The following is a 24,214-nucleotide window of genomic DNA, read 5'->3' as shown; positions in this document are numbered from 1 at the left end:
TGTTCATGAAAATGTAATTTTTGTTATGTCATTATGTACAGCAATAGCAAATTTGCTATTGTGATCACAAATGTATATTTTCGTCATTTCAATTGTAGCAAATGAAAATTGTTATTTTTTTTTCTATTACTTTGAATGGAACAGAATAAACATCGTTGAAAAACAAAAAAAAAGTGTGTGTGTGTGTGTGTGTGTGATAACTTCATTGGGCAAAACAACGTAGGATTAAACTGTTTAAGGGGTTTGCAGCATTATTGGAACCCCCTTATAATGATAAATAATAGTAGTAGTAGTAGTAGTAGTAGTAATAATAATAATAATAATAATGATGATAATGATGATAATAATAATAATAATAATAATAATAATAATAATAATAATTAATAATGATAATTTCCCATAGGTCTACTAGGCTCTATAGCTGGTTGAATATTCCTCTGAACAGACAGATTACGCCACTGCACTTGGATCAAACTCAGAATAATGAGAGTGCTCTAATTTTTTAAAAACATAATTCCATAAATATTCTTCAAATCTGCAGTTTGGATTTGATAATTCGATGAATACAGTTTGCTCTGGCTAGGTTATTATTCAAAACCTCTTCATACGTTTACCTCTGACGAAATCGCTCTCATTACTTCTGACATTTTTATACCTCTGACATTACCTCTCACATTTTTACCTCTGATATTATTACCTCTGACGTTATTTCTCACATTTTTACCTCTGACATTATTACTTCTGACATTATTACCTCTGACATTTTTACCTCTGACATTTTTACCTCTGACATTTTTACCTCTGACATTTTTAACCTCTGACATTTTTACCTCTGACATTTTTACCTCTGCCATTTTTACCCCTGCCATTTTTACCCCTGCCATTTTTACCCTTGCCACTTTTACCCCTGCCATTTTTACCTCCGCCATTTTTACCCCTGCCATTTTTACCCCTGCCATTTTTACCTCTGCCATTTTTACCTCTGCCATTTTTACCTCTGCCATTTTTACCTCTGCCATTTTTACCCCTGCCATTTTTACCTCTGCCATTTTTACCTCTGCCATTTTTACCTGGCACCACAATGGGTTAGGGAGAAACGAATGGATTGCCCTGCTCAGCCCGGCCCCCTTGGTCGTGGTGGTCTTCCGAGGTGTCTAGCTTGAAATAGATGATTACACTTGGAAGGTAACTCATTGAATCAACGAAGCAACATACTCTCATGCCACATTCACACAATACGTCTTTACACACGTTAATAGAGAACAATCCGTTCCATAGCGACTACACTACTTCCCAATCCCACCCACCACTTATATCCCAGTATACCGTGATCATTTACATTTGGAAGTTAGGAATCATTAGGAATTATAATTGATTTTTAGGCATTGGGAATGTGATATTTAATAGCACAGCATCCAATGCAGAACCTATTATTGATATAGCTTTAAAAAATCAATTATGATTGTCGTGGTTAACCCATTAGTACATTAAAAGGGTGAAGTATTTAAAGTGGATGCCCCACGGAGATCATGCGTTTGGGAGTTGGGAGTTCGCTGCCCTAGCAGTATGATCGCTGACTGCCCCAATCAATTAGCGTTAATTACATGTGTCTGAGTGATGTGTTGCTGAGAGTAGATACACTGAGTGTAAATAATGAGACATGCTCCCGTGTTTTTGGCGCCTGATGACGTTGGAAAACATTTGTAAAATATAAATGGAGTGTGATAGTTCTGAGCCTCCAAGAGGCATTCCAGACGTATACACCCCCCCCCCCCCCCCCCCCCCGCCGGTAAGACTCCTATAGTCACTTATGCTGTAAAATACTGTATCATCTACCGTATACATTCGCATGACCTCCCCCTCCCCCTCCACCAACCATTCAAAGTAGCAGAATTGCAAAACTCTGTACAAGGTCGGAAGGTTCACATAATAAGTAGGGTCTACGTGTAGAACCAAGCCCTTTTTACATAATATGCACAAAAAAAAAAACAATGGGCGTTACTCTCCTAGCCCGATTTCTTGATTTGAATTCATAATCTGATTTGATTTGATTTGATTTGATATGATTTGATGTATGATTAATTCTCTCATAGCATCACTGTACAATTCCTCATTTTCAGCAATATCATCAAAGATTATCTATATGTGTACAGTATAGTATTAATACACACTACTGATGTCACCATTGCTCTGTTCTTTCTGTTTCACAAGTCTTCGAAAGTTTGTATTCGCCGAATCTGTAATAGATTTTAATGTTTGGGCATACGTCCTCTTGAGATGGGGATATTCAAGTATAAAGTACTGTTCTAGGTATGGGCGTTGGGCAAAGCGGAATTAGACTAAAATGGCGACGCTCAGTGAAGAACTCGATGAAGAAGAGAGAGGGGACAGCTTTTATTGCGCTGCAGTTTATACTAAAGCGTGATGCGAGACTTCGAGTGGCGATCCAGTTTTGCTGAGATTATTTTGTTCCCACGAACCTCCGAAACTTCTCTAGAGGTCATTAATTGTCATACAGTATACATTTATAGTTTCGGCGGTTTCTCTCCCTCTCAGTCGTACACAATAGGTGATATCATATTTCCTTGCAGTTGGCATAACGGAAGCCTCATATTTCAAATGTCACTATATTGGCAACGTGACTGGTAATGAACGAATTTCCCCTTCACTTTCAAGGACCCTTACCTCACAGCACCAAGAATCAAACGGGACCAGTAATGAGTAGACATGATTGCTTGTACGCAGACCCTTTCATAACTGTGCTTGTAGCATTGGTTCCCCAATTATTACGTGCCGCTGACCAATAATCATTTGTCCATTTAAAATCTTAGGCGTAGATGACATCAGTTGCATCGTATTCAACATTTTGATCATATATATATATATATATATATATATATATACATATATATCAATTTGCTTATTTATTTAATCATTTATCTATCCACTTGAAAAATGTAAAAATTTAGGTGTGAAATAACATGAAAGGCAACTGAAAATTTAATACAAATTTATATATATATATATATATATATAACTTGAATCGCTAGAATGAAATTGACGGTTCGGTATTGGATTCATGCAGGAAGATTGTTCTGCAATTATGCGACTGCAGCAGAGGACCGTGACATCTACCGTTCCATCACGCCAAATTATAATTCTCGTGTGAGTTTCCACCCTTACTCGTACTCTCAGACTGCTGGAACGAAGACCTGGCAACAACACATCAAAGACAGTCATTATTTTCCCTGTTGCCCCAAAATGTCGATGGCTCCAGACGTGGGAACGATGTAGCAAATTCGACATTGATTTGATACAGATGTGATGAAGTTAGGCTGTGTTTGGTCTTGAACGTGCATTTAAAGGCGTCGAACTACAGCCTGGATGTGACGTTTTCTTCTCGTTAATGTTGCGACTGGTGTCCATCTGTTGAATAAATAGGGTATTAGATTACAGTTCGCTCTTATAGTCGCTACTGTGGCATCCCGAAGAAACTCTGCTGTCTGTGCGACGTGAAGTTATGTTTCAGAATGACTCGAGTTAAAGGGATGATTTTGGCAGAGATGGGCTTCAGGTTTCCAACTTTTTTTGTGACATAATGAGAAGCCTCTAAGAATTGTACGCTCTTTACTATGTGACTTCTGATTAACCCGCAAAAAAGTTAAAATCTGAATCTCCATCTCAACGAAAACTATACCATCTCAACGAAAACTATACCATCCCTTTGAAATGAATATCGTTTTCAAGTGACAGACGTACTCATTGTTATTCGTCTTGTGACCTTTGTATTCCTAATTCAATGAAGTTTCACTCTCCATTTTAATAGCGGTTATCTTCGCCTTCGATCCCACGAGTCCTCGTTGTCTCTATAATTCGTGGAAAGCCTCCATAATATTTGGTATTATGAGCCAAGTCATGTTAAAGCGTCAGTGCAGACATGGGCTGTTGTATGTTCACATTTTATCCTCCTCCTCCTCCTTCACATTCTTCACTCTATCATCCGTCATATTTCTCTTTGTTTTATTCGTTTATCCTTCTCCTTGTTCATCCCTTTCATATTCTCACTGTCATCATCATCATCATCATCATCATCCATCATCATCATCCATCATCATCCATCATCATCCATCATCATCCATCATCATCATTATCATCATCATCATCATCATCATTCATCATCATTATCTTCATCATCATCATCCATCATCATCATCATCATCATCTATCATCATCATCATCATCCATCATCATCATCATCATCATCCATCATCATCATCATCATCATCATCATCATCACCATCACCATCATCGTCATCATCAATATCATAACCACAATGCGTCTTACTTCTTTTTCCTCCTCTTCTCTTTCTTCTTTTACTGCAGGTAATACCGCAACAATGAATACTGTCACTACAGTACATTCTCCTGCTGCTACTACTACGACCACTACCACTAATACTATACCACCACTACTAGTATACAGTACTACTACTAGTACTACCACCTCCACCACCACTACACAACTACTAGATGACTACGACTACTTTACTGACTACTGCTACTATTGCTACTACTATTACTACCTATGTGACCCTGCACCTCAAAACAAACAAAAAGTCGCCAGACATGAATTTTTAGTTGAGACCATGTTCTGAAAGAGCAGACTTTAGGCTTTAAAATGATGTATAACTCAAATCAAATGGACTCTCCTAACCTATCTAAATATTGGAAAGAAAGCACAAACTCAGGAAAAGTGTGAACTGAGAAAAGAAGCTCTGAAGTACAGTGTCTATTCAAGCGTTAATCTCTACCAAACCGTGCTGGCTGTGCGATGAATGGGACAAAAAACAGGAAGTAAACCACCAGAGTAACAACAATGAAGGGATTATCAGATTAAACTGAAATTGAGCATGCCTCATTAACACATTCTGTCCATAATTAATGGGAACTTTCAAAGCAGTAGCACTATCCTTTCAAAAGTTATTAGAGTTGAAAGTGAAGAGTGTGGACAAGGTTTTTCAGAAATGAAAAAGGGATTCTAAAGACACACCTAATCACACTATTCTACCAAAAATGTTCGAGATAAACTGCTAAAAAAAACACATTTCCTGCCCGTTTTATAACACCAAATTTTATCATAATGTAAAAGACCCGCTCTTTCAGAAAATATGAAAAAGTCAAGTTCGACTAGGTTGGCCCATTTCACTTATTTTCAGTCCTCACGCAAAATCAGTGTGTGCGACTTTATGTTCGTTTTGAGGTGCACGGTCACCTATGCTACTTACCACTGCTGCTACTACTACTACTACACAGTATAGGCTTACTATTACTACTATATACCTACAACCACAGACGCTGTTACTACTACTACTACTACTACTACTACTACTACTACTACTACTACTACTACTATTACCACTACTACTACTACTACTACTAATACCACTACTACTACTACTACTACTACTACTACTATTACCACTACTACTACTACTACTACTACTACTACTACTACTACTACTACTATTGCCACTACTACTACTACTGCTACTTCTACTTTTACTTCTACTGTAATCTGGAAACATTATTTTGTCGACTCTGACAAATCATCATTTTTAGATCATCATTAAAGAATTATCTCTGGCATTGTCTTTCTTCTTCTGCCGCATATCTTCTCCTCCTTTCCCATATTATTGCGCGTGTCTTCCGTACATATCCTAAGGTTCTGTTACATTCCATTGATACTTCTGTATTCCCGAATCTCAAGGACGCCTCAAGTGTTTATTTTCTCTTTCTTTATTCTTAACATCTTCTCCTCGTCCCCGACTCTCTCTCCCTCTCTCTCTGTACTCGTCACTTTCTATTCATTCTTAGCTTCTTTTCTTTTTATTTCGAAGAAAAATACTTTCCCCAGCCTTCGCTGGCAGCTCGTCAGTCAGCGCACAGATTTGCTTACAAGATCTTTGACCTTCAACCTTTCGTCGATTTGCCATTGACAACCCTTTCCCCCTAATCCATGTGGTGCTACGAACAGGTCCCTCGTCTTGACAGCTTTGTGGACAAATTCAAATGCACCACTTTCTTCAATTTTGTGCATTTACACGTACATCATGGAATAACGACGGTGTGGTATGGTGCTTATTTAAATGCTATCTCCTCCCCATTTATTTTTAAGAGATGGAATATATTTTCATATTAAAGGGGTGATATAGTTTTGGTTGAAATGGGAATTCAGCTTTTAACATTTTGCGAGATGATTAGAAACCACCTTTTTTGTAGGAAATATGAAAGAGTATAGAATTCTATTTTTAAAGAGGAACTCAAAATGTACAGTATTTGATGAAAATCGGTTTTGAAATGACTCAGATATCCTACAGCAAAGTAAAAACAAAGCGATCTTAATAAAAGGTGGGTCCCACCTTTTCATAGGATCGCTGTGCTTTCAGATGTCTCAGCCATTCCAAACCCAGTTTTCATCAATTAATAAACTTTAGATTCCTCTTAGTATGTGTATGCGTGCTTTGTCATATTTCAGAAGATGTTTTTCATACCTATCTCGCACAAAGAAAGTTAGAAAGCTGAAGCAGCATCTCAACCAAAACTATATCATCCCTTTAAGATTAATCCCTACAGCTGAATGTGATATAATGGCGACGGTTACAGCTCGTTATTCCGAAGGTTCGTTATTCCGAAGGCTCTTTATTCCTAAGATTCGTTATTCAGAAGGTTCATTGTTCCGAATTTCATTTTCGGATTAACGAATCTTCGGAATAACGAACCTTCGGAATAACGCCACAAATTTTCGGATTAACGAACCCTTTTTCATTTTCGGATTAACGAACCCTTTTTCATTTTCGGATTAACGAACCTCTAGGTACAGAGAATTTGCGTGTTTCGGATTATTCGACCCTTCGGAATAACGAACCTTCGGAATAGCGAACCTTCGGAATAACGAACAGCACCCAATGGGGACATTGAGGGCGATGCCTCATTGTTTTTGTTAAATACGGGAATTATATCATGTTTGCCTGTATTATTATGTGTCTGTGTGCTTCCGCGATCGCGTGTGTGTGTGTTATAGGCCAGGGAACTTGAGATGGGACCTATACCAGGCTCCCTGGGTAGTCCTACTACCCTGTAAACCTCCTTGGTATTGGGTGGTATTAAACTCCGGTTGTTTTCCACAGTATGTGCTCATCGGGAAGAAAAACATACGTTTCGAAGAATCTGCGCTCTCGTATGACATAAATATTTAGTTCAGTGTCGCAGAATTGAATTTCACTCGCTCGATTTGGTCCTCTTTTTGTCGAGCCCATCGGGAGGTGCGGGGAGACTGAGGTATCGCCTGCGGCGTCTGTCCGTCTGTCGTCCGTCCATCCGTCGTCCGTCCGTCCGTCCGTCCCTGTATTGACGAAAAGTATCCAAGGTAAATGGCCTGATGAACAATTTGCATTGGATCGACTGGAGGGCATAACATATTTTGTTTGGGTGCAGGTTAATTGGGACGTGTATCGTCTTACAAAAATATCAATTTTGCTTTGCTTAGGGCTATCTGTTTCCCATAATACCCCGTGGTTCTAATGCGTCTCTCATACTCGATATTGTACTGATATGGACTTTCTCTCTGCCGTATACGCAAGGATGGGTACATTATCTCGGCACTGTAGTAAATGGCCGTGTCGATCAAAATCAATTTGAAACATGCTCCCATTCCCTTCGCCATGCTGTGCGGCAACACAACGCGGAGAGGGGCTCCCAGGTCCCTGGTTAGGCTTCGTGCCGCGTCAAGACATTCGCCAATGTGCATTCGTGTCAAACAGATGATAGGCTGCTGGGAAAATGACAGCTCTTTAAAGATACAACGAGATTAAAGTATGCATACTTCGCGCGTGCCAAAACAGTCAACATTACACCGCTGTCTTGTCAGAGATGTATGGATGGACGAGCATTCCTCACGTACCCTCTTAGCAAGATCTGCATCCATCTTACCGTCTCCAATTTGTGGATGAAATTCCCCCCACTGGTAAATTCTGGCGGGTATGTGGTAACTGCAGCGGCCCTTGTCGTAGGCTCGGCTGATGCGTGTATAGCCTTCACTTCAGCCATACAGAGAGATTTATTGTTTTTCAGATAGAATAGATAGATCGATCACGTTCTGTCAAGAGTTCTGCTGACCCAATGAAGTGATCAACATAATTTATGAAACTTTGAGATAGCAGTAAAAAAAAAAAATTTCCCCTTTTTATTTCACATTTTCTAGGGAGAGAGATGTGAGGGAAAGGGAGTGGGTCAAAGCCCTACACCGCCTCTGGGAACCAGTTTTGTGTTACGTTGTCAGTCGCAATTTGAGGGTGTGGATCTTCGAGGGCTATACTTCGGTGGACGATCAAAATTAAAAGCATTTTGATTTGGGTCGAATTGTTCACCAAGAGTATTGCTTAGTTTTATGATGATAATCTGAATCATGAAAAGCACTATTTATGATTATTTTATACCGGTTATATAGACGTAGAAAGTTTGAGAATGGTGACAGTAATTGCCATTATACAATTTGTCCAAGGCTTGATTGTTTGGTCCTCGGGCATACGTGGTTTCAACGCTGTTTTTCCAGTGCAATAAGTTGATCCCTAAATTTAGAAAAGTTTTATACAGGCTCCTGCCACGTTCAGTTTCAATTTTTCCTTACAGTTTGTTCAGTTCAATTTGTCTGTCTGTCTGTCTGTCTGTCTGTCTGTCTGTCTGTCTGAATGCTATCTTCCTTGTTTCAATACGTCGCTTGTTTCCTCGCTCTCCACATATATTAGTCACTTTCTCGCGGTTCTAATTTCAACGGGCTTGACCCTCTCATCTCAATGACAAGGGAGTTAGTACACCTCTGCTGCTATGGTTACCACCACCCCGGAGGTTTTTGGTGTCCATCAACGTTCTCACAAGAATCCATCCCAAAGACCGCGACCCCGGATTCAAGCATTGTTTACATGTCGTGACCCGACATGTTTTCCAATGCCAAGTTCTTCGAATCCTTGATGCTTTTCTGGTTGAGGGAAGTGAGAAAAAGCACACGGTGAACAGTGATTCAGTTGAAGTGATAATCCAAGTCCACAGGCAAGTTGACAGCATCTAGTAAAATCAAGACAGCGGACAGTGAAAGTTTTATCACAATTGGACATCATACATTGTACATGCGACTTTCATGAGTTTGGTGATGTCTCAGACAGTCTCCATAAAGTATCCAATTTGCATACAAGATTTCTTTTTTCACAGTAATTCAAGACGAAGAAATAACCTGGTTTGCGTCAACATATTTGTGGAGATTCAAGCATATATATAACAGTACTTACAACTGTGATGAGTTATGGTAGATCCGTGTTGCTGAATTATTGACCTATGTAATACATGTACATGCATATATGACTTTTTTGCCTTTGTGATTACGTAAGGGATTGCAACCGGTTTTACTGCTGTTATACGAAACATGATAAAATAACTGTGTAATCCAGCGGTTTTCTTGGTCAAATTTGGCCCAATTTTACGGTGTTGTTTGACTTTTATATTCTTGCAATTTAATTCAATGGAAAAATGGAAAGCATTCTCCCCTCTTAAGCCAGGGAGGAGTTTGGGTAAACAGACCCATATGAGCGAAAATGAAAAAAGTGGGTACAGGACCTTGTGTTACGGGTACCAATGAAGCGGCAAGTGAAGTAGGAATGAGAGAAAGGCGTCGTGGACGATTAAATTGCTAGCTATCACCAAAATCAGCAAACTTCAGTGGAAATTTGAATCAGCATCCTTGTCCAGACATACTAGTATCCTGGAGTGTAACTGACCACGTCACAGCGAAATTAAACTTTATGATGCCTATATTAATATCAAATTCTGTATCAAGTAAAAAAAAAAATCATTAATCCATCATTCAGACACAGGCAGAAGTATAGTCAGTGCATTTCAGACTCAAATTAGGCCAACTGAATGTACTATTGCGAAGATACGATTGGTCGTGTTCTTTAATAAAGTCCGTTTCTACAATTGTATTAATCCATCCATCTATCTATCCATCCATCTATCTATCTATCTATCTATCTACCTACCTATCAATAATTACTTGTCTAACAATCAATATAATCTACAATTGTATTAATCCATCTATCTTCTATCTATCTATCTATCTATCTATCTATCTATCTATCTATTTATCTATCTATTGTTCCATATCTATCTATCTATTTATCTATCTATCTGTCTTTCTTTCTTTCTTTTTTCCTATCTATCTATCTATCTATAGATAATTATTTATGTAACTAACAATCAATTCTAGGTAACAGTCTATCTACATTATGCTAATACAGAAATCTTGTGATATCAAAACACTTTTGTGAAACCTGTCCTGATACTGCCACGAGAAGTCAGCTCACATGACACAGCGTTGCCGTTAGGTGGCGCATGTCAATTTGTTAGCTGGAGGTAAACCGTGGCTACTTCTTCAATCTCTCAGTGATCCACTAACGTGTATACCTTCGATGAGAAAAACATAATATTTGTCTGGTCTCCGTGTGATTAACAACTGAAAGTTCTTGTTTATAAACGCGATTTTACTTCCTGCTGTAAATAATAATAATGATAATAAATAATAATTTCTGAAGGTCGTGTGGTTACTGTATTGCATGGACAATGGCGTTGTCTTGTGACAGTTGTGTGTGTGTAAGTGTTTGTGTATTCTTTTTTGATCCGTCTTTGGTATCGGTTCTGTTATAATAGGCTTTCATCTATACTGACCACAAAAGTGCTCTCGATTTTCAACAATATGATATTTTGTACCGTGTCTGAAACTAACCCGCTACATGAGTATGCTTCCGAGTAGGCCCACATATAACAACAATCCATTCTGCTTTTACCAACCCATGCCTGTACGGTAGCTATTTATTTGCCTTATTTTCCTGTGCCATTCCCGTGTGGAATGTATTTGTATTTTAGTTTGTACTGTTGCACTGTATAATTATGATTGTCTGTTTCTTGGTCAGAGGATTATGATAATAATAGCAAGTCATTCTTCCACACCGTCTCCAGCAATGCGTTGCAATTGCATTAATTTTCATGAAACAAGGTCTTGTCTTGAATGGTCTGTACTGTGTACATGCACTGCAAGTTTCTTTTCATACTTATCATCTTTTTACTTTGTCATTGGTTTATAGCGATTTACTTTTGTTCATATTCATAAGGAATTTAAATGCTGAAAATAACTGGAAACGAACAAATAATTGCTTTGAACAACTTAATACGCACATTAAAGGATTTATTGATGGTGAATCGGGGGGGGGGAGGGGTATTCAGAAAAGAAACCTTGCATAACGATTTTTTTTTTCAGACAAGCATCACAATACAGGAAGTTTGCCGTCGAGGACCACTGCGTCAAGGATTATTTGTTTTGAATTCTAGCGTAAACAGTCATCAAGTGGTCTGGGGTTATAGCTGTTCCGCGAGGGCACACACACACACACACACACGCACACACACACACACACACACACACACACACACACACACACACACACACACACACACACACACACAAAAACCACCAAAAACTATTCATTTCACCCTTGTGGAAGTCGGTCCCGGAAGCGGAACTTCCGTTACTGTGATTTATGACCATCAGATCTAAGGGTAATGATCTTGTCGATTCCTGATCCGTATATTATGAACTTCGATCGGTGGTATTTAAATGCAAAGTATAGACGCATTACTTCAGTCAGTGGAACATATTATGCTCAGTATACACCAGTACAATTATATCCATCGGAAGGTTGCATTTTGTCATAGCTTGCGGTAGAACAAATCGTTATGGACGAGCCGGACAGAAAATATTACTTTGACGAAGACTCGGTAAGATAACAGATATGATAATGTAATGCGTATGATACTAATCTGTATATATACTGGTATAATTATATCTAAGGCTATCGAATAGTAAAAATGTTGCTAGCTTGTTTCGTCCTTATTGGTTTGAGTAATTATGATACTGTTTGGCACGTTGATTGTTATGTCTTATCTCTTAATCAGTTGTTATAAAACGTGGTAAACGGATCTCAGTAATTGTTTTCTCTTCAGCGCGGCTCATCAATAGTATCTTTATAACCTTCCAGAGGCCCCCCCCCCCCATAATGTTTGTGAATATCATTTGCACCCATTGTATTATAGGCATGCTTACATTTTAATTAATGTTGTCGCTTAGCTAACTGTGTCGTTCGTTATAATTTCTTTTACGATCCTCAACTACATTTTATGGTATAGTATAATATACTTCACTCATGGCAGCGCTCTCGCTCGAAATGGCATTGAAAAGTTGACACAATGGTAATGAAAGGGGAATTTGCCCCTGTAGTTCACAACTTCTTGACACGAACAGCTTGACCCGAGTCATACGTGTTAAAAATGACATTATTTTCACGTGATGCACGTCTCCCGACTCGGGTTGCGTCTCGGCTATATAAGTAGGTTAAAGGGATGATACAGTATTGGTGGAGATGAGAATTGGGCTTTTAACTTTTTGCGAGATACCAAGAAAACACTTATGATATAGTACAGAGCATACTATTTTAAGAGGAATTCAAAGTTTATTTGATGAAACTCGGGTCTAGAATGACTGAAACATCAAAAAACAGAGTAAAACAAAGCGATCGCACTAAAGTGTGGGTCCCCCACTTTATTAGAATCGCTGATTTTTGGACATCTCAGCCATTTTAAAACCAATTTTCCGCAAATAAGCGTTGAATTCCTCATAGAATTACATGCTCTTTCATATTTCATATAAGAGGTTTCTTATTATCTCACCAAAAATGTTAGAAACCTGAAGTTATAGGTCTCAACCAAAGCTGTATGATCCCTTTAAAGCGCAGTGCCACCTCATGCTCGCAAGTTCAATCATAAACGATGGGAAGAGTCCGATCACAGAACTGGTTAAGCGTCGTTTTGAAACATTTTACCATGAGTCCATCATCATATAGAGCAAAATAAATATTTTCTAGTAATACCTCACTAGTTGCATAACAGTGAATATTCTGGAAGTTTTTATTTAAAAAAACACCTTTTATTGCAAATATCTCAATGTAACAAGAATGGAGATAAGTCGCTTTGCTATCAAACTCCTCGTATCGAACTGGGAGAACGCTAGGGCTTTTCATGAAATAGGACGTAAGACCTCAGAGTCATTAGATTTTGATATTTCGCATTGAATGCAATCAAGTACAGCAAACTTACGCCGTTGATTAGATTTGATGTTTACATGGATTGTTTCGTATTGCATTAGATCATCTCTCGTGCTATGCATTAGTCTAGTGAGCAACTGAATTAAAGGAAAGCAATGCCAAGATATAAATGGATAGAATGAAAACAAAATGACGTCACGAAGTGTACTGTAGTAGTCTCCTTATCCAGCGATGACGGCACTGAAACTTAAAAAACACACACAAACACACATACACCATATAACTTTTAAATCGCTTGTCCGATTTACCTCAAACTTTCACTGAGATTTTGCTCTACTGATACACTTCTTGTACCCAATCCACATTTATATTTCGGCTTTGGTTTCATTGAAGCGGAAGGAAAAGTGAATGTCAACATGGATTAGATGTGATTATAGGCCTACTCAATGAATAAACCATACCTGTTACAATATGTAGCTGAGAAAATCTCAAGAGCTGGTCATTTCACTGAAATTCTGCATAAAAGAAAAATAAATTCAAGCTTACGCAATCAAAATTACACAATAAGAAAGAGTGGTATTCACTACCTTTTGTCTTAAAGTTCAAAGTACATGGATATCCGTGTTTGAAATTAACTTTCGATTTGCTTTCTTCCTGTAATGTTGTATGATATTACACTGTAGCTCCATGCACTGTACAAGGTACTGCATAGATGTTGGAATACCTATAATCTTGTACATGATTGGTTGCATTTCCTTCAGCCCACTTCGCCACCACTGATTACACACATTTTCACCATTTTCTCCCCCGCAGGAATATGCGGCCGATTACTCACAGTACCGCCTCTCATCTCTACTCAGCCAAATCGACCCCCATTATGACGTCATCGTCATCGGATCCGGGTACGGCGGGTCCATTGCGGCCAGCCGCTGTTCCCGGGCAGGAAAGAAGGTGTGCGTGTTCGAGAAGGGCAAGGAATGGTGGCCGGGAGACTTTCCCGAGACGGCCTTCGAAGCGATGAAGAATATGCAGATGACGTCAAAAGACTGTAGCACGCTAGAATGTGGTGAGTTGAAATGAAACTGTACAAAGTTTTTTTTTTTTTCCATCTATTCTGATGAAAATGAGTTTCCTGGAATCACACCGGCAGAAAAGATGGATAGGAAAGACAGAGAGGGATCAAAGACACACACACACACACACACACACACACACACACACAAGCAAACAAACAACCCAGAGATAAGGGAGAAAAAGAAGGAGTGAGGGGAAGAGAGAGGTATGACCTAGTGATGAAATGCTAGAGGCGCATTTTTAGTATTTTAGTCACCAAATCCTCATAGCCACACACAGCCAAATGCACTGACGCGTGAATCAATGAAAATAACATGCTTAGGTACGGAATACAGTGGACTCCCGTTTTAACGAAGTCCTCGGACCGGCAGCTTTCTTTCGTTATATCGAAATTTCGTTATAACCTAACAAAATTAATAAAAAAAACACACAACAAAGAGCTGGTAATGTTGCGACCTGAATTTCATTCGCTATGTTAAACCAGAATTTCGTTATAACCGTGTTCGTTATAACGGGAGTGCACTGTACCGCAATCAATTGGTAAGAGAGCTATAGGATTTGCATGTGTATAATCTATACAATTACATTGACTGATGATTAAATTCTGTCGTGTTTCCATTTCTTCTCTTTCTCTGTATTCCGCATGGAGGCAAACCCACCGACCTCTACGACATCGTCATGGGGCCCGAAGTCACCGTCGTACAGGGATGTGGCCTTGGCGGCACGTCGCTCATCAACGCCAACGTCGGCCTGGACGCTGACCCTCGGGTCTTCGAAAATGAGGTGTGAAACTGTACCCATTGCATGCTGACAATAGGGAGCTTTAGTATTTGCGACGTGGACATTTGAGACAATTGCGTTGGACGTTCTCCTCTTTCCCTACGTCGTGCTGAGAAGTAGCTTTAGATTACTCGGAGACGCAACCTATAAAAAATAAAATGGCATTCCCCTATGATTGGTGGATCAAGTAGCTCTCTACGTCGTGAATTGAGCGGACGCAAAAATAGCCCAGAACGTGTAGTGAAAACTCAGACGACGCGAGGTAGATCGACTTTGATACGCGATTTTGTGCATGCTCAGAACAGTTTTTTTCCTCTATTAAACGTCCCCGTGGCGAAAATCTAAAGCTCCCTGCTGTCTCCCACATGCTTTATTAGGGATGACACTTAGCCCTTTATGTGCTTTGACTGCAGAAAACTGCACAGACGTGCAAACGCTGTCATTATTATTATTATCATTATCATTATTATTATTATTATTATTATTATTATTATTATGCATTTCAACATGAGATGAACTTGCAAAGTGTGTGGAAATGCGCACATGTTTGGTAACGTTATGTTGTGCTTCTGATATTTGCGGTTTAAAGGCGTGGCCGGCAGCTCTACGTAGTGACATCACTAACTTGAACGGAGAAGATCGGGACCACGTGATGGCAATGTTGAAACCAGTGGAGTACCCGGATGCCCACCCGTCCTTGCCCAAGCAGGCTGCCATGAAGAAAATTGCCACGGAGATGGTGAGGGACATCGAGGACCTTGGGATGGAAAATTTCTGGAAAAAGTGAGTGTCAGATAACTTTCCTGAGCAACAGTCTTCTCAATTAATTACGTATGTAAAATAATATATTGGTGTTTTTTTTTTCATGCTTTGTTCTGTATACTGATATTCTTCGTTGAAATTGAAAATACATGAATGAATTGATTGAATGAATGAATGAAAGAATAGTGAGTAAGAAACTTTTTGATTGTCCTGTCTAGTGTTCATTTTCCATGATACGTAGGCCCAGTACATGTTTAGATCTTTCTACAGATCTGCATTATGTAACAAGTGTATTCAGTTTTGTAGTTTATTATATTCCCTGCTTTTTTTTCCTTGCACAATATTGATTTCATTTTCCTGCTTTGGTATCCAATCCCTTCCTTCACTCAAACTCTCTACTTTCCTCTCTCACGCCATCTTTCTCTCTCTCTCTCTGTCCCTCTAAATCACATTTTCTCTTTATCTCTTTTATTTCATGAGTGCTGATATCATGATTACTGAAAGATATAAACAGCGTGACAATGATAAACATATCGATGTACGATGTAAACAGTTCACAATCTGGTTGCTCTGGTGTCGTGTCCGTTTATATGTAGGGCGCCCCTCTACGTCAACTTCAAGAAAACCAAGAAGAACCACGTGGGGATTCCCCAGCCGGCGTGCGTGGGCTGTGGCAATTGCTGCAGCGGTTGCAACACGGGCGCGAAGAACACTCTCAACATGAACTACCTGCCGGACGCAAAGGCCCACGGCGCGCAGTTTTTCACTGAGGAAAGTATTGAAACAATAAATGCAATGTGCAATGTTGTCTTCGGCTTTTATTCAGTTTATCTCGGTCCTTATCTTTACGTCTGTCAAGGTGTACATACATGCATGTATCGTGCGTGTATGCATTGTAGATCCATTACGATCAAAGTATACCTATCTGTGTTTATTTGTCTTTTTCATTTCCTCTCTCAATATTTCTATCTATATTAACGATATTATAGTTCAAATCTATATGATATTATATTAAATTGGTATTTCCTTTTTGTAAAATGAAGTAGGCATATAGCAGGTGACCATGAGCATTTAATCATTTAACTGAAATAGATTCTTTGATCGCTATTATTTCAATCAATGTTCAAAACGAAGAGGGAAAATACACCTTTCACTCTATCTGTCTTCTTACAAGACCAGTAATTTTACAAGTCGACGATATGTGAAAAGCGAAACCTACTTAAATTTTTGTGCGAAGAGGCCATAAAACCATAAGATAATTACTGCAAACTGTTGATTATTCATGTTAGTATTAAATATGACAACTTAAAAGTTCTTCTCTACGTACGGTAATATTGCGAAGGAGAGGCAGAATCTCTATTATGTAAACTATGCCCGTCACGTTTAAGTCTTTTTCTCTTTATCACATGACAGGTCGAAGTGACAGCGGTAAGCCGAGATGAGTCCGAAGGTCGGTGGTTGGTCCACTACCGCACCCACCACCAGGACGCCTTCGACGTCCACGAGCGTACGGTGTCGGCAGAGACTGTGGTTCTCGGAGCCGGCTCGTTGGGCTCGACCAGTATCCTGCTCAAATCGGCTGCCCGCGGCCTTGCCCTCTCGCCCAGGCTCGGGCAGGGGTTTACGACTAACGGCGACGCGCTCAACTTCAGCTACAACGGCACGGACAAGATACGCGCAGTTGGTGTGGCACTTGCCGAACTCTCCAAGAAACCAAAGACAGGACCTGGTCCGTGCATCACGGGGTTCCTTGACATGCGCCAACACTTGCCGGACATGCCCCTAGAAGATGGTCTCGTTCTTGAGGACGGCACTCCGCCCGCAATCCTAGAGGTGCCCTACAAACTTCTCCTCAAAACCACCATTGGGGAAGACACATCTCCATGTGAGAACGAGCTACAAGAACTGATCAACTCCATCACAGGCAAGGCTTTCGAGAACACTTTAGCGTTTCTGTCGATGAGCCACGATTCGGCCGACGGCCAGCTGCGCCTGGACGAGTCGAACGGCCGAGTCTGGGTTCACTATCCCAAGGTCGGAGAGGGGCGGAATTTCACGAAAATCTACGACGCTGCCCGATCGGCCACGAAGGTGATGAAGGGTGAGATCATTGCCAATCCGATCTGGAGCGGAATCCTGCCAAAGCTCACCGGCAAGAAGGGAGCAGTGACCGTCCATCCCCTCGGCGGCTGCATCATGGCCGAGTCCGGAAAATCAGGTGAGAGAATGTGACGTGTTTGGCGTCTATACATGACTGACTGTGCATCCTCAGCGTTTCTCACTGTTTGTGTAATCTGAAAACGAAATTCATGTTGTATGATTTCATGTGATTATACAACTGCAGTCACCCTTGCAAATTAAAGGAAGTGTTTTTCTCAAGTACAGTGTAGGCTTTAAAAAATGTATGTTGCTGTTGTATTGTTTCATTCGTTGACGTACCGAATAGGCTGTAAAATAATTGTAATTGTAATATAATAATAGTAATAGTTATAATAATCATTATTATTATAATGATAATGATAATAAAAATAGTAATAATGATAATGCCAATAATAGTAATAATAATGATAACAATAATAATAATAAGAAAATATGATGAAATAAATGAAACGGTAGTGATTTTGATTTGTGTAGTTTTATATACCCCTTTAGTGTGGAGGTAACTATAGTAGTACGCGAAAGCAGTCCAGCGTGTATGATACATAGTATAATGCATTCAACTAAGAGAAGCTACGCAATGTAAACTAAAGGGTCCACTAGAGGAATAGATGAAAGCGATCATCATCAACCAGAAACGGCTGGCCGTTCCCTTGATGTACAAATTAAGGGTAAAAAATCATCCTTTTGAGCAACTACCCACTGCTGTTATCCGCTTAATGTCTGAAGCAATGACAGTGGAATTGGTTTAAGTGACTCACAGCATCTGCATGATGATTGGGGATGAAATTCAGATATACTGCCCTCTATGCATTCATTCATGACCGCTACCAATTCTCACAACAGGTGTCGTAAACCATGCGGGTCTTGTCTTTCGGGGAGACACGGACGAGACCTACCCGGGACTTCTCGTCGTAGATGGCGCTGTGATGCCTCGTAGTCTTGGCATCAACCCCACCCTCACCATAAGCATGGTAGCTGAACGGTGCATGAGACTTCTGGCGCAAAGAAACGGGTGGAAGATCAGCTACGACTTCAACAAGCCCCTAGGTGAGTTGAGTATTTGAGAAGAGTAACAGATGTGGTGTGAGTGAGAAGTAAATCAGCCACATGCAGACTTGTAATGGATACCCATCTTGCGAGGTATAAAAATCTTGCCCCATCCCTACACCTCCTCTGATCCAAAGTATAAAACACGACTTTCAAATAAGCAAGCAGGATTTTTACTTTTTGTCTTTATTAGAGTGTTTTCCCACTTTTACCTTCGAGATACCACCCCCCCCCCCCCAAAAAAAAAAAAAAACAATTACACAAAATATTATGGAGTTTTCTATCAATACCGTTCTGTGGATTTCGACGGATGGGATGTTATACAAAGTTTCTGTGGATTTGCCGTTCAATAGAACCTGACGTAGAATTAAATTGACGTTTGCGTATTACAACCCGTCTCACGCAAAAGGTGATATTACGTATAGTGCTTAGATACATAGTGACATTGTTTGATATGACTCGTGAACGAAATTTATGTAAACCAGGATTACTAATTCTGATCATGAACGTTAAGACCCCCCCCCCCCCTCCCCATTTCTCCGCCACACACACTCCCAGTAGCAGATCTAGAGGGGAGCGCACCGGGCGCGCCCCCTCTTTAGCTGTTGCTAAAAATAAAGAAAAAGAAAAAAATGAAGTGAACCCCCTTTGCGCCCCCTTTACAGAATTCCTGGATCTGCCCCTGCACTCCCAATACTTCAGCACTACGGAAAGCCATTGTCTAATAAGGGTTGAGATGACTTCGTTTAGAATCCGTGTGAATATAACTTTTTCGAGAAAAAAAGGAAGCTAAGTGTATGATAATTTACTCCAGATGGCAACTGAATCAATCACTTTGAATGTGTCTCATCTCCTCGTTTGTTATTTTTTTTCAGAAAAGAAATCCAAAGGGGAATGCAAACCAGGGATCAGTTTCACGGAAAGGATGGTGGGTTATCTCGACGTCAACGGCACCAAGAACGATTGTGAGTTCACGCTGACCATTGAGAGCAGCGACGTCGAGCACATGTTACAGGTCGACCCGGAGCACGAGGCGACCATTCACGGCACGGTGACGTGTGAGGCCCTCGACAGCAAGCCGCTGACTGTTTCGAACGGCCGGTTCCACCTGCTCCGCGAAAGCGACGACATGGTGGAAACGAGGGAGATGGTGTACGAAATGTCCCTCCACGGAGCCGACAAACGCTACGAGTTCAAGGGTGTGAAGGTGGTGCACAAAGACACGGCCCTCGAGATCGGCGTTACTGATACGACCACGCTGCAGATAACGATCAGAGAAGAGGACGCCCCCAGCGATCTTATCTTCGGCACCGGAGTGCTGGAAATCAAACTCTCCGACTTCGTCAAGCAACTGTCCACACTGGAAGTCACGTGTTGCTGTGAGAGAAAGGAAAAGATAAAGTGGAAAGCGGCATTCGGAACATTCTTTGCTGGCATCTTGCTTGACTCTTACGGTGTTTTGAATCCGTACGGCTTGAGTACTCCGGTCGATCCGACTGCAGAACCGAGAGAGCGACGGCCGTTAAAACTGAATGGACACGACCCGGAAGTGCATCAAATAAGGGCTCTTGATGGCACGCACCTCCTTCTGACCAGGTACAGAGGGGGCACGAAAGGACCAATCATCTTGCTCCATGGGCTGGGAATGACACATCGTATCTTTGCCTTGGACACGCAGGAAACCAACCTCGTCGAATTCCTTGTACAACACGGCTACGACGTCTGGTGCTTGGACCTCCGGTTCTCCATTGCCCTCCCTTCGCACAAGAAAGGATGGTTCATCAACGACGCGGCGGAGAAGGACGTCCCACCCGCAGTAGACTACATGCTGAAAGTCACAGGCGCACCGAACATTCAGGCTTTCGTGCACTGTGCTGGTTCGGCCACTATGCACACGTGTCTGCTAGGCGGACACCTTGACGGCAAGATTCGAAGTATGGTTGTGTCGCAGGTGGGCTTCCGGTTTGTTGTCAAGCGACTGAATCAGCTTCGAGCCGAGGCGCGCTTGCCGAGGTTCCTCCAGTGTATCGGCGTGAAGGGGATGAGTGCGTACACAGATATCGAGGACGCGTGGCACAGGAAATGCATGAATCGAGTCTTCGACACCCTCTCGAACATCACCACAGAAAGCCGGGAGCATTGCGACAGCGATATCTGCCACAGGATCACCTTCATCTACAACCTCCTATGGCGGCACGAGAACCTCAACCCGCAGACCCACGACACCCTCCACGAGTGGAACGGCTACGTGCACGTCGACATCATGAAGCACTTCACCAAGTGCGTGCGGCACGGATATATAATCGGAATGTGCGACACGGACGCTTACCTTCCCGACTTCGATTCCGAAGATCGGCTCCAGTCGCCCAAATATCTTGCCGCAATGAAGCACTTAGACCTCCCCATCCTGTATTTCAGCGGGAGAGAAAATAAGTGCTGGCACCCAGACACCACCAAGCGGAGCTACGAGCTGTGCCGGGAGGCGAACCCGGAACAGAGTTACGAATGGTTCGACTTGCCCAACTACGGACACCTCGATTGCCTCATTGGCAAGGACGCTTCCGACGATGTTTTTCCAAAAATCTTGGAATTTTTGGAGAAATACTCCACGCCGGCAGACATTCCCCACAGTGGCCATGGCGACAACTAACGATATAAGGGAGAAAAACTATCCTACCGTATTTATTACGGTGCTGTAAAGTGTTATTCCTCGTGAGCACTTAAATCGAATGTAATACATGTATTTTTTTTTTTGTCACGTACTCCATTTCAAATTGTCCGTCTTCTATGGAGAGGCAGTTGCTATTGTTAGAAAACAAAAATGCCAATCAGTATTCCATGCAAGTACTCGTTTTTCATGACGCAATATTGCTAACTATTTAATACTAGTATAAGAATTATTCTTCTCCATCGTTTTAGTATAATGTTTTCAGCCTTTAGTTGAGACTAGAGAAAAGGTTAGTTAAAAGCAAACAAATTGTGACGTCAAAGAAAAAATTAATCAAGAAAATTTTTTTAGCTCGGTAAGTGGAAATGATGACGAGGTCGTACAAAATAGGTTAGAAGCTGTTAAATAGGACACACTGTGTATCATTCCGTCCTTTGCCACATGAGAATATTGCTAATATCTTTAAAGTGACTCTAAATTCTTGGAAAGTGTTAGATTTCTACGTGGTTATTTACTTGCAGGAATTTCCTTCGTCCTAAGGGTGTTTTAAAGAAATATGAACTATAGCCAGAATGATTTTGTACGTTCGTAGTCAGAAACAAAAATAAGCAAAGTATGAATTTGTTTTTCACCAACAAAGAAGCGAATCGAACAGTAAAGGGACCAGGGAAAAGAGAGTAATAATTATATGGAAAAGTGTTCGATGGAAGGACAGATATGAATATTCAAAATTCGAGAAAGAGAGAGGAAACTATACACAGGCGGGGTTAAAGTTAGAATTCTTACATTGAGTACTGATGTATTTTTGAGTACCTATTTCCTTTGCTATTTGGTATGGTCAATGTATAATCCGATACCGAAGAGAGGAAAAAAAATTAACTTTCTCGAGTAGAAATTGCATTGTGAACTTTGTTCTACTTTGCTATCGTGATCTTTTACCCGCTATTGCTCAAATTTAAAGCACAAAGCATGAATTCAACATTAAAATAAATTTGTCTATTATAGCGAGTAAAATATTGAACGTGTATTTTGAATCAAACTTGCCAGGATGATACCGTGTTGTAATAATGTTGGTTTGTATGATATAACGTGTGTGCTTTTAGTTTTCATTGTGCCATCTTAATACATGTACTTTTTGTAAATGAATGTATGCATTAAAAGTTTGTTTGCTTTTTGTTTTTGTTTTTTTTTCAGGCCGTCGTATCTTCATGCTATTGGATTATTTGACGATAGCCTTCTGCATTCATAACTCACATTACATTGTACCGTAATCCAGTCAGATCATGGTTTGTTCCATTATCCTGAAAAGCTCCAAATCGAAGTGTTAAATTTGCCTTTTTTCAACCTTTTAATAGTCTATTGTTGTTGAAAATTTCAGTCATGTTCAAATATGTACAGAGTGTATGCCTTATTGTTGTTTTTTTTGTTTTTTTTTATTGGGGGATGACTGGCTTTCATTTGTAAATAACTTGCATTGAATTGAATTGAATTGAATTCAAATGGTTTTAATCACTGAATCAAACACAGATGTGGCTTTTGGTGTTCGGAAGCATCGCAGGACAAAATCGTGTATGATAGAGCTAACATTTGTAAATGCATCAATTGGATGTTCAAATAATGTATCGTATCAGTGATGTGATTGTGATAATTGTTGTTATTGTTATCACGCTGTTTCAAACTGTCATCATTGTCTTTGTTATTGTTTCAAATGAGTATTTCCACCAACGTCATCACCGATGTCATTATGATATTTGACATTGTTTTCATTACTACATTTGTATTACTCTTAACATCATTGTTGCCTTTACAGAGGAATGTAAATGTTTGTGTAGGCAGGAATGCAGCATATAAGAGGAATGCAGGATATTTGTGTAAGAGGAATGCAGCATATTTGTGTAAGCGTCACACTAAAGATGGACACAATATGAAAGAAATGTTCAAATTCGGTTCTGATCGTATAAATACCGGGCCATTTGTGAGGGCATTTTAAGACATACATGTAGTATGACCGCATGTGGAGTTTCTCAGGCTCCGGCAGCAACTTCGTGAGCGGTAGCAAAATCTTCGTGTAGCCCTCGTGTTTCTCTTCGTGCGTCCTTTGGCTAATATAAGGGAGCTTTAGATTTTAGACGCGCGGACGTTCAAAGAGAGAAAAAAAAAAACATGATCTGAGCGTGCGCAGTAACTTGATCCGCGCTACTGCGCACGCTCAGATCATGTTTTTTTCTCTTTGAACGTCCGCGCGTCTAAAATCTACTAAAGCTCCCTATTCTTCATAAAGAACATCTTTGTGTAGCCTTCGTATGTGGCAAGGGGTGCCATTGCGTGACCTTCTGTATGCATAATTTTTGCTTTTTCTGTTGAGTGGCTATATTGACCAAGTTCAGGGCCATCTTCGCGCGAAATTAAAAATTCCATATTTGTATGGCCATCTTGTGTTAATTTCGGGACGGTGTGACGTCATCCAGAGAGCTGGATCCTCGATGTCGTTCAGGGAGAGGGTTTACATGACTGTTTTCCC

The 24,214-nt window shown here is 40.5% G+C and overlaps 1 protein-coding gene across 1 annotated transcript in view; it reads left to right on the top strand.

Annotated features, from left to right (window-relative positions):
- Nucleotides 1–22,020, top strand: part of LOC139712099 (uncharacterized) — a 35,719-nt gene extending 13,699 nt beyond the window's left edge. The window contains exons 2-8 of the mRNA XM_071623935.1: nucleotides 14,016–14,268; nucleotides 14,926–15,059; nucleotides 15,646–15,839; nucleotides 16,415–16,615; nucleotides 17,252–18,036; nucleotides 18,822–19,025; nucleotides 19,901–22,020. Coding sequence (XP_071480036.1) covers nucleotides 14,016–14,268; nucleotides 14,926–15,059; nucleotides 15,646–15,839; nucleotides 16,415–16,615; nucleotides 17,252–18,036; nucleotides 18,822–19,025; nucleotides 19,901–21,675 — 3,546 coding nt within the window. The 3' untranslated portion in view covers nucleotides 21,676–22,020. The remainder of the gene's footprint in view (nucleotides 1–14,015; nucleotides 14,269–14,925; nucleotides 15,060–15,645; nucleotides 15,840–16,414; nucleotides 16,616–17,251; nucleotides 18,037–18,821; nucleotides 19,026–19,900) is intronic.
- The last annotated feature ends 2,194 nt before the right edge of the window (nucleotides 22,021–24,214 follow it).

Source organism: Diadema antillarum, unplaced genomic scaffold, assembly GCF_040938485.1.
Source record: "Diadema antillarum isolate AM-2024a unplaced genomic scaffold, OU_Dant_1.0 seq00001760_RagTag, whole genome shotgun sequence".
Taxonomy (NCBI): domain Eukaryota; kingdom Metazoa; phylum Echinodermata; class Echinoidea; order Diadematoida; family Diadematidae; genus Diadema; species Diadema antillarum.
Note: the sequence above shows the minus strand (reverse complement) of the source record. Positions and strands in the feature narration are given on the sequence as shown.